This window comes from Arachis duranensis, chromosome 4 (assembly GCF_000817695.3).
Source record: "Arachis duranensis cultivar V14167 chromosome 4, aradu.V14167.gnm2.J7QH, whole genome shotgun sequence".
NCBI classification, from domain to species: domain Eukaryota; kingdom Viridiplantae; phylum Streptophyta; class Magnoliopsida; order Fabales; family Fabaceae; genus Arachis; species Arachis duranensis.
This window is the reverse complement of record NC_029775.3, coordinates 121,621,603-121,633,976: the sequence shown is the minus strand read 5'-3', so window position 1 is coordinate 121,633,976 and position 12,374 is coordinate 121,621,603. Positions and strand designations below refer to the sequence as shown.

Here is a 12,374-nt window from a genome sequence, read left to right as displayed (position 1 = left end):
ATAAGAATTTGAAAATGTGGGACCACTATTTTGCTACACAATCTCTACTTTGCAATTGTTGGGAACTCGAGGAATCAGAACAATGTGGTCTTGCATGGATTTTTTTTCTCTCAATGAATATCCTCCTTATCTTCTAACAGATCACAGGTTCAATCAGGGCGGAGCTTTGTAGGGAAGGGCTAAAACAATTAATAAAATTAATTTTAAGTTTTTAATTTTTCTTTTTTTTAAAAAAATATATAACCTATTTAAAAATAAAAATAGTAAACTCAAATAGCGAATTATCCTTCTAAATATCAATAATTTATATAAAATAGAAAGTTAAAATTTGACTAATTAATAAACATATAACATTCTTTACTTATATATATGAAAAAAATTTTAAACAAAATGCATACATCCTTGGCTCAATTGTGCATAATGCCACAATAGTGTTTTATTTTAGTTCTTTCATCGATATTATTATTATTATTATTATTATTATTATTATTATTATGCTAAATACAAATTTTACATGACTGAAGACACACTTTTTATTATTGATAAAAAATATCTTTAATTTTTCTTGAATCATTCCTTTAATATTTTAAACGGTTTTAAGGATATTTAATCATTTTAACCATATCCAACTAAAAAAATAATAATAAATCACAAGACAAATAGTTATTTCTCACCATAAAAAATTTATACCCTGACAAATCTATCTATGAATGATTATTTACACTAAATCACAAGAATGATTATACTAGCATAACTATCAATGCACAAAACACTAACAACTAAACACAGCCACTAGAAATCTAGAATCACTCACTATATATTTATGTATAAATATATGTATCTTAACTCATTTTTAATATATATTTTGTATTTTAATATATATTATATACTAATAACTGATTTTATGACTAATTTTAATATACAGTTAACATAGTTGTAATAAAAGTTATAACGAATGAACATTTAATTTAATAGTATATTAGTACATGTGCACAAGTAACCACAAATTAGAAAAATATAAAAGAAATACTTGCTCCGAAACTAAACTGTAAGCACTGCAAAAACACATTTCATTAGTTTTGAAAGGGAGACCGCAACTAGGGGTGGCAACGGAGTGGGTAGGAGCGAGTTTTTGCTCTACCCGACTCCACCCTACTGTACAACCTGCATAGAACCCACCCCACTTCTATCCGTTGGTAGTAAAACGTTGAATCTTAACCTGCTCCTATAATTATTAAAATCTAATAAATAAAATTAAATTTCAAAATTTATATAATCATCATCATATACATAACATAAATTAAAGTAAAAATTTAAATATGATACAATATTATTAATTATTTACTTATTTTACATATATTATACATATTATATATTAAAATTATATATATAGCAGAACGAGTAAGGACGGATATTACCTAAATACGACCCCGTCCTGTCCCGCTAGAAACCCGCCCTAAGCGGGTAGGGGTGGGGTGGGTACTGCGAATTCGGGTGGTATTGCCATCCCTAACCGCAACTAAAGTTTTAAGGGTAACACTGTGGTGAAGCATGTCCCTTATTATTTAGGGTTAAGATTAATGAATGGATTAGATCGAATAAAAATTGAGAAAGATCATAGGCATAGCGAGAAGTGTTCATATATAGCTTAATGTCAAATGTTAATGCTATGAAAGGTTTTGGCACCTTTAAAAAGATGGGCAGACTAGAAATCCGTCACTTAAGCTGAGTTTGGAAGTTTGGAAGAGAGACAAAAATTGAATCTCTGCATTGTATTTAGTGTAAATTGTATAAGATTAAGTTATGTCTTAGTATTTTTTTTTTTTTGTTTAAGATAAATATGAAGAATAAAACAAGTAAAATTACCTAACTACTCTTGTTAGTTAAAAAAATAAAAATAAAATAAACCCCAACCCTCAAAGCTCAGCCTCATCGTTGCTTCTCCCATAACGTCACAAACGACACCCTCTACTCCTTAAAGCTTAGCCTCACCTCATGCTGGCCAGCCTCCACTCTCTGACGGCAACAACGCAGCCTTCTTCCCCACCACTCGCCTCTACTTTTGACTCCACCTCTCTCTCCATCCGCCTCTCTTTTGTTTTTGCCACTATCACTGACTCTCTCCTTATAGTCGAGATCTGTGTTTGCCTCTCCTCTGCTTTGCCATTTCCATTGCCTCCCTCCTTGTCATCGAGATCTATGTCTCCCGCTCCCTCTCCTTGTTAATTGTAATTGTTGTTGTTGTTGTTGTTGAGGTGGGATGGCAGTGGTGAGATATCATGATGGGAGTAGGTATAGCGGTGAGGTGAGGGATTAGGGGTGGTGCGGTAGTGAAGTGAAGGATATAGGGTGTGTTTGGCAACCATATTCAAAGAGAAAAAGTACGTTTAGATATCTTGAAAGTTGTAATTTTTGGTTTGGCAAATTTTTAGATCATGAACGCAGAAGTGATTTTACATTCAAAACCACGTTTTCAAGAAGCAACAATTTTAAGCTTCTGCGTTTCACCAGCGGGCTTTTAGCCATCAATACTCAATCTTTATTTATCTTTTACCAATTTTGTCCTTTATGGATACTATTGTATTATTTATATTATTTTTGTTTATATGAACTATCTTTTTCTATTATTTACTATTTTTTATTAATTATTTATTTGATATTATACACTTTTATAACTATAATTTTTTTTGTATTATTTTTATTTTTTTAATATAATATATTGATCCTATTAAGAAAATATATTAAACAAAAAATGAATTCTAAATAATAATAATAATAAATTATAACATACTAAAAAAATACTAAAAATACTAAAAAGCTATTATATAAAAAATACTTAAAAAATATTTAAAAAATTAAAGATGCCTAAAAAGATAACGTATTTGACGAAGCATTAGCGAATTGGAAGTGCTACTTCACTAATCAAAATTGGTAATGAAGCATGGTTTCATATTATTACTGTTTAAGTTATATGAAATGGATGGCATTATAACTTCGTTAACGAGAAAGAAGAGAAGTTACGACATAACTAATGAAAAGTTGTCAGAAATTACATTTTGGACTGATAAATTATGTTTTTATGATAAGTCTAAGGAGAAGTAAAGATGAATTTATTAGCAAAAGTGTTTTATTGAAATAGCAGTCTGCCACTGTTGAAGGGGGCCAATAAAAAGGATAAAACAAGGAAAATATACAAATAGAGGTGTTGTAGAAGTAGCGGTGAGATGTGGGTGGAATGATGAGTACAGTGGTGGTGAACATGAGGAATATGGGCTGGGTCAGGGAGGCTCCTATGTCCCCATTTTTTAGAAGCGCGCTGAAAAGATTAAAATTAATTTCAATTTCTAGTCACCAAATACAAAACTTGGTCCCAGTCCTAGGAAACAAATACATCCTTATGGATTGCCACGATAGGGTATACTAATGTCAAATGTTAACGCTATTCATTTCTTTGTATCTTCTTCAAATATCCGAGATAGAGTATACTAATACTCCATCCAATATGCGAAATGTGAAATGTCTTAAAAAGACCTCTTGTTCTTCCTGGTTGCATTCTTTCTCTAGTACATTATTAAATCCGTTATTTCCTATCCCAAATTACATCCATATTCCTAATTCTAGCAGTTCCAATTTCCAAATCAACATTCTTTCAGAAACACACCACAATAAGGCATTAATCCATCAAGACAGAAGAGAAAACTAATTCATATCTTTCAACCTCTGTTAAACTACCAACCATTGGCGATAACAAAAATAAGGCATTTCAACGTATTCCTCAGCACACAAATTTAGGCATGACAAGCAGAGGCAGGAGTGTACCTAGATTAAAAGAAAAGACTATCGTACAGACTACGTTCTCATTTAGATGTACTTGAGGCCAGAAATATACTGTTGCCTAGTGATTAGATACTGAGCCAGGGAATATATAACTCCTAATATACCCAAGATCTTAATCTTGAGAATATCTGTACATGCAATAGGGAGCAGATTAAGGGGTAAGGTTATCCACGGGGGTGAATCACTCTGCTTTGTAAAGCTCCATACATACCTGTTGAACAGTATATGACTTGGGAACGTGAGAACAAGGAGGGCCAAGTTCTTTACCACAAATATCCAGTCAGGCCCACCGATTTGAAGACCCCATCCTGTATTACCATGCCAGACATCTTCCCATATGCTGTAGAGGGCTGTCAAAACGAAGTAGACAGATATAACAGCAACCACAGGAAAATATCTATGTTTATCCCCAAAACCAGCAACAAAATCAGAATCTTGATTCAGTAGCAGCAGGATAGGAGCCAGGAAAAATATGGCACGGTTCGAACCACCGGTAAGGTTGATATTCAAGACTAGGCATATAGCGAAACACATAATTGTGGCAACATTGCCAACGGCAGGCATCCAGGATCCATCAGCAGCCATCCTCTTAATTGTAAAGGAGGGAACAGTAGAAGCCCGGCGATGCTGCATGAATCTCATTCTTGGAAGGAAACTAGCAGATGCACTTTGACCGGAATTGCTGTGTCTAATGCCACCTATATCAATAGCCTTCTCCCTTAAAATTGAAGCAAGTTTATATTTTATCTCCAAGGCTATTAGCATAAAGATTGCCGCATACAAACCAAGAAGAGATGTCCTGGCCCCCTCAATGGCTAGCAATGTTGTAAGATTCCTCTCCTCCTCGCCCAAATTTCCTATTTCAGTGTCTTTAAGAATATTTTTAATTCTCAGTTGGCCCTCCAAAAGATAAGTAACTGGAAAGAGAGCCACAAGCAGAGCGAATACCCAGGGCAAAAGCTTTGTGCTTGAGGCAGAGGGCAGATGAGTGAAGACAACAAATACAGAGGCACAAACCATTGTGACCACAATGAGAACATGCAGAATGCCTGTCCAGACAAAGTATTCAGCAGAAATGTAGACTCCCAGGGCAACCCCCATTGCAATGGAATAAAATGTCCTTAATTCAACAATATATTTAATGGGTATGATAGATGTAACAGATGCTAGCGTGAGCAAAATTGCAATAATAAGCAACCAAGAAGGCCAGGTAGGCTTCCCTGCCATGTAGCCATAAATTGAGATATCATCAGCCGAATGGCGGGCAGTCTTGATTAGGTCTGACTGGTAAGTCAATGACAAAGGGAGAGGGGGCTGCATCAGAATAAAAAGCAGACCAGTTGCCACTACCAGCACTAGGCTTCTTTTGGCAGACTGCAGGGAAAACGAAAAAGCTCATTATCAGCCTTTAGTACCGCATCAACCAAAAATAATTTTTAATTGGTTATGAAACGTGGCTAGCAAATAATTTCCAATGAACATCAAATAGTTCTCACGATTAACAACCCAAACTAAACTGAAAAACACAGAATTGAATAGTTATACATACCAAAACATGAGAGAAATGAACAGCGACGATGGGAATACAAGCCAATCCAGTCAAGAGAATGCATGATCCCAGGATTAAACCATCTGAAGGAGACCTTCCATTCCACCACTGAAGTGCTTCAAAAATCGTTTCACGACAAAACCATACAGATAAGGCAACCACAAAGGCATGCACATAACCTTGCCAAGATTTCATCCTAGAACCTGTTTTTGATCTATCCCTATAAATTCCAGGAATAGCATAATATAATCAGGCATAAAATAAAGTCTAGAGGCATAATACAAGTTAGGATCCTTCCAAACTATTTTAAGAATTTAGAATAACTTGCCTATAAAGAAGCAATGGAGGGGTAACAGCTAATAATAGAAGAGCCGATACCCATACTACAGACTTTGATGCAATAAACAACATGGCGAGCTTTGAAGAATAAAGACAAGTCAAAATCCATACTGCTTTTCCTCCGATTCGTTGATCCACATGTAGCCTTCTCACCAAACCCAAACCCAATAAAGTTGTCATCACAACCATATAGCTAGGATACATCACCTCATCCTCAAACCCATAATAGTAAATGCTGGAGTAATTGAAGAACCGATTCTCGATGTAGCATAAGAGTAATGCATAGCTTATCAAGCCAATCTCGGATAAAAATTTTAACTTCGAAGGTAGAAGAGCTAAACCAGGAATAGCCATTGCCAGGACAGCATTTGCTATTATAAGTTTGCAGAAAGATTTCAGGGACATGCCTGCTAGCCAAATATTTAAATCCCAGAAGTTGTGAAGCACAAACCATGTAACCATTAAACTCCCGAGAACAACAAAAGCAAAGTAAGATGGCAGGCTCTTCTTTTCAAAAAATCGAGCCAAATAAAATCCGGCAACTGCAGGCAGAGGAAGGAACTGCAAGTCAAAAAGTAAATAATCAATAAAAAAGAGTAAGGAAAAACAATAAAGGTTAATCAAATTGAATATGTAACGACCGAAGTAATTAACATTATCATCATCCACCAAAGAAACCAGCAGCCAAGATTAGAATATGTTATGAAAAAGCTATGCATCTCATAATATGATAAGCCTCCTTTTTTCCTAATGGTTCATAAGTTGTTTCATTAATCTGATTGAATTTTAGCATACCATGTTATTCCCCCATTTCCACTTCTAATTGATGACAGCATCTTGTAATTCTTTCAGAATTAATCTGTCGGTTATAAAGAAGGAAAAATGGAGAACAATTATTAAAAAAGAATGCACACATCATCTACAATAGACTGTTGATTTCTGTGTTCGATATTTGATGAAGCAAAAGACTGATTATTGATCATCAGCACAGTGGCAATGATCGGATCATCGAAGAAATATCTCAAGCTGATCTTAAATCCAGGCAATTTAAAGTAAAAACAGTTTCTCACTCAAGAACCTAACTAAACATAGTCTCCCCCATCTCTCTGTGCTAGGCGCCACCACACAACCCAGAGAGAGATCACCAGATATATCTTCTTGATATCAATCTAAAACTCCCATACTAAAAATTTGAACAGGAAAAATCCAGATCATAAATAAGCAATAGAAAAAGAAATAACATATCCCACAAGTTGCAAAAGTAGAATAAATGAAAATCAACTGAACAATTTTTGGCCATCAGCACAAGACATCTAGATAGTTGACACTAATCAACCAAAAAATATGCATACTACAGTCTCAACATAGACAAGAACAAACCTTAACAAAACCAACCAGAGTGAATCAGACTACTATTTTCTTTGCAACCACTTGCAAATTCCAAATATATGTAGACACACTCACAAAACCACATGTCTCTAAGGTTTATCAGTTCATTATAACCAGGAACACCTACTGGTTTTTGCACACCTTGGTTTGCTAGTCTGGCTCCAATAGAATATCACAAAGAAAATGATGCAGGAAGTTGAAGGGTTATTGAGGATTTATGATGGTAGAGAAAGGGTAAGCTATGATGGTTAGAAAGGCTTCCTCATATTACTTAGTTAGAAAGTGAAGTGAGATGAGAGGATACAAGTCCTCACAATGTTGGCATTGTGTTCAAGAGTTCTTCAAACACCATTTTGCGCTTGACAAAGTCGCCACATTGCTCGTTTACTCAATTTTCTTTTTCCTTTTACTTTTATAGCCTTTAGTGACTCCTTCATTATCCACGTTGTAAGATCATTATCACGGCATCACCTTTCTACCCCCCGAAAATTAATAAATTAAGAAAGTCTCCTATCATCTATCAAAGAATAAAGCAATACCATTCAGATAGGTCTACCATAACCTATACCACAAGCATCAAGAACATCAGAGACAAGCAATAATGCTGAACATATTCCAGGTATAGGAAGACTAAAACCACCAAATATGAACAAACAAAAACAACACCTAATTAACAATAAGGTAATGCCAACAAGCTTCCAGGCAGCTAGCTAATCAATGTGATAGACACAATCAGCGATCAAGAAAACCATCATATTGAAAACAAAGCTGAACCTGCTTACCAACACTGGGAACCCAATGACGACAGCTCCGGCAGCGCTGACCACAATGGCGGAGGTGGTAAAAGCCACAGAGCTGAGGGCGTCCGAGACCATCCCCATGGCATAGGAACCAGCGGCAGCAGCCCCTCCAAGCATAGTGATGGTGACCAGAACATAATTCAAGGGTGGGGGCACCTGAATGTACCTCCCAAACGAGTGGAAAACCACCCTAACCTCCAAAGCAACGACAACGGCCACCAAAGCCACAGCACCATTGACGACCCTTATGCTATGAACCTGGTTCTCATTCTTGGTGACCCACCACAAAGCACCCTTGGTGGAGGCATAGAGCTGAAACAAAAACGGCAGGAAGAACAGGAGAATGAGGTCGCAGAAGGCAGCAGCAGAGGAGAAAACGAGGGCGTAGTGCGAACCAAGGTGAAAGACAAGCGGTAGGAAGAGAAGGTAGAGGGTGTGGACACAGCTTTCGAGGGGTCCGAGGATGTAGCTGTCATGAGGAACTTCGCCGCCATGGAACCTGGCCCTGGGGGTGGTCTTGAAGGAGGAGAGGCGGGGAATGGAGAAGAGCCAGTAGAAGAGAGAGTTGAAGGCGGCGAGGTAGTAGGCGGCATTGCGAATACCGACAGCGGAGACAGTGGCCCAGGTGAAAATGGATGAGGCGGAGATAGGGGCGGAGGCGAAGAGGAGGCGCTCGAGGGAGAGAGCGATGGAAGGGTTCTCGAGAGGGAGGAAGCGGAAGTTGAGGGAGCACCAGACGCCGACGAGGAAGGTGGTGTGGGCGCAGAGGAATGAGGAGAGGAGGGTGAGAGGGAGGGAGGAGCTGAAGGTGGCGAAGAGTGAGGGCGAGGCGAAGAGGAAGAAGCAGAGTTGGGAGAATATGAGTGTGAGCCACACGCCGAAGAAGGAGGGAACCTTTGAGGTCACCACGGAGTCCAGGATGTAGGAGATCATCAGCCCCACCACCAGAACGGATGCCACAGGGGCGCCGCCCAGGTCCAGCAGGAACATGGCGGAGGGAACCAGCGCCATCGCGATCCGGTAGTTGTGGGTGAAGCCGGTGGGGTTCTTGATGGATCTGGAGGATGAGGATGTAGAAGGGGAAGCGGAGTGACCACGCTGGTTGCCATGGCTCTGGGATGACGAATTCGATTCGGTGGAGCTAGGGTTCGAGCTTTGCTGGGATTGGGAATTGGAGAAGGAGAATGAGGGAGCGCTGCTCGAGCTTGATATGTAGGGGCGGAATGATCGAGGCTGCAGCTCCGGCGGCAGCATTTCTTTCTTTTCCTCCTTCTTCTTCTTCTTCTCAGCACACGGCGGTGGTGGTTGTCGTTTTGTGATGTGATGTTACTACTACTTTTTATCAGTTGAGTTGACTCAGCTCTCACACCTCACTCGCCTCGCTTACAAAACTTCGATGACGATGCACATTGTCTTCCTCCACTCTCCACTAACCTCTTTTTTTTTTTGGGAGGGGGGTGTTTGGACTTTGGAATACCAAATACCTTCGTCTACTGAATTGCACTCTTCACATCTCTTTTGATTGTTTTTGACTTTTTGTTCGTTACATTGCAGTACAGAGTAGTCAGTATGATTCTGCTTCTGCTAAACAAGGCCGTTTCTTTCGGAAGAGTCTTTGGGCTCAGGGTTGCTACTATTTTTGACATCTCGCTGCAATACATAAAAAAGAAACAAAAATTAGTATGGGCCAAAATGCTCTACATAATCTGGAAACCAGAAAATAGATGCTATGGGCCCAAAAACGCATAGCTACTAATGTCTGAATTTTCATTTTTAATTGAGCAAACTATCGTTCTAACCATAATGAACGAACAAAACTAGTTTGATATTCATAAAATATGATTTTTATGTAACAAAAATATTCAAACATTAATTTTATTCATGTGTAGATTTTTTAACATTCCAGACTTGTATTGGTGGTATAAATGCCAATTTTTCGTCTTTCTTACAAAAAAAAAAAGTTAGTGTCCATACAAAAGCGGCTATTAAAGTTAGGTAAGATGATGTATCTTTGGGAAGAGGTAGGTCCCTCCTTTTTTATAGTCCGTATCCAGATAAGTTCCTCATCGTTAGGTCTACCATTCTAGAAGCTTCTGTTCAAACTCCACGTGGTGAGAGACGTGTTCTCCCAAGTTCTAGTAGTGTGATCGTCGAGTCGGCCGCTTAGATTTGGACCCAGGTCGCTGGCAGGTCGAGTCGGAACATTAACATTATAAATCTTTTATGAATAAATACAGTAGTTTTCTCTTTTTAATCAATAAAATCGACTAAAAATAACAAAAATAAAGGACACTCATATCTCCGTGTTAAACTGTTGGGAATAAGACACCATTCTCCCTTGAGAAAACACTTTTGACAGAGAAATAAAATAGACACAATCACAACACAAGAATTTAACATGGAAACTCCAATTACCGGAGAAAAAACTACGGCCGTTGTCAGATGACAACCAGAGAATATCACTATGTGAAAATTGTTACAACACATAGACTTCTTTCTCTCTAACACCGGCACCCCAGTACACCCACACTCTCTCAAAGCAAATATCTAACTACACCTCACAACACTCTCTAATCAAAGAGTACAGAGGAAAAGAAAAATCAGATACAAGCTTAAAGTATTTCTGACTGGTGCAAAAATAAAAGGAGATCTTAGCCTTATATTTATAGCCTAGGCCACCCACTCCATTTGCTATCCTAAGCAATGTGGGATTAATTCAACCAAATCCTAACAATCTCCGTCTTGATTGAAATAGTCACACATCTTTAGCTTCCATTGTCAACACCGACAATTCTTTGCTGCCATTGTCTATACCGACAATCATAATTCAGAGAACTATCATACTCCACCATGAAAGTATACTCACTTGGAATTAGACCACTCCAAGCATTTTGCCTTGGTACAGATCGAAACCTTGCTGAAAATTCATGGTGCAACTTCTAAATTGGCTTTTCCTGGAAGTTCTTCAGCCATCGACCTAACTCCACCACACACCTTGCATCTCAACGCCAACCAATGCCCGTGTGCAATTGTGGACCCGATTGCCACAACTTATCCTTATCCATAGCAGTGTGGTAATACCATGAGGATACTTCTTGTCTTCTAGAGAACATCATCTTCTCTCATAGAGAGAGCAACCAGAGATCTTCTCCTTCAACGCCTTCTGCAAACCTGATTGTATCAACGCCTTGTTGCAATCGTATACTGGAATAGTATAACTCAACTGTAGACCGTGCACTAGGAAGGGTCCCATGAAAGAGAGGTGGGTCACAATGGACACACTTAAATACCAAGTCTTTCCTTAGCCAGAACCTTTCCAAACTGCACTCTCACAGTGTCACACTGCCTTCCAGCAACAACAACAGCAACCAAAGATCAACCTCAAGCCACAGGACAAAATTCTTTTCTGATGTGGAAGGTCAGACTAGGCTGCAACCACAGAGCATACTAAGAATAAATCTCACCGAACCGAAGCTCTGATACCACTTGTTGGGAATAAGACACCATTCCCCCTTGAGAAAACACCTTTGACAAAGAAATAAAATTGACACAATCACAACACAAGAATTTAACGTGGAAACTTCAATTACCGGAGAAAAAACCACGGCCGTTGTCAAATGACAGCCAGAGAATATCACTATGTGAAAATTGTTACAACACATAGACTTCTTTCTCTCTAACACCAGCACCCCATTACACCCACATTCTCTCAAAGCAAATATCTAACTACACCTCACAACACTCTCTAATCAAAGAGTACAGAGAAAAAGAAAAATCAGATACAAGCTTAAAGTGTTTCTGACTGGTGCAAAATCAAATGGAGAACTTAGTCTCATATTTATAGCCTAGGCCACCCACTCCATTTGCTATCCTAAACAATGTGGGACTAATTCAACCAAATCCTAACATAAACAACCTATGATCATTACTAAAACCACTATCTCAAAATTATATGAGCAAGTCTTAAATTTTAATATCTAAAATAGAATGTAAGATTGTATATACATAAGGATGGCAATAGAGTGAGTAAGGGCAAATTTTTATCCTATTCGACCCCGCTCCACCTTACAATAACCAATATAAAACTCGCTTTACTTTTATCCGCAAATAATAAGAAATTGAATCATAATCCGTCCTTGCCGCTCCCGCCCCTATAATTATTATAATTTAACGAATAAAATTAAATTTCAAAATTTGTATAATTATTTTTTGATACATAACATAAATTAAAATAAAAATTTAATAATAATACAATATTATTAATTATTTTACTAATTATTTTACATATATTATATATTAAAATTATATATATACCGAGACGAGGATTCCATAAATCCGACTCTGTCCTATTTAAAATTTTATCCCACAAAAAATTCGCCTTTGCATCGAAATCGGATAATCATCTGTCTCAATAAAATAAAAACAGAATAGATACCTTTAAATTTGAATAGTGTTGTCAT

At 37.7% G+C, this 12,374-nt stretch overlaps 1 protein-coding gene across 1 annotated transcript; it reads right to left on the bottom strand.

Annotated features, from left to right (window-relative positions):
- Positions 1-3,677: 3,677 nt before the first annotated feature.
- Positions 3,678-9,398, bottom strand: LOC107486869 (uncharacterized). Its single transcript, XM_016107438.3, has 4 exons — positions 7,897-9,398; positions 5,715-6,286; positions 5,387-5,606; positions 3,678-5,211 (listed from the first exon to the last, which is right to left on the bottom strand). Exons 1-4 carry the CDS (start codon positions 9,166-9,168, stop codon positions 3,862-3,864), a joined length of 3,414 nt encoding a protein of 1,137 aa, XP_015962924.1. The 5' UTR covers positions 9,169-9,398; the 3' UTR covers positions 3,678-3,861.
- Positions 9,399-12,374: the final 2,976 nt, after the last annotated feature.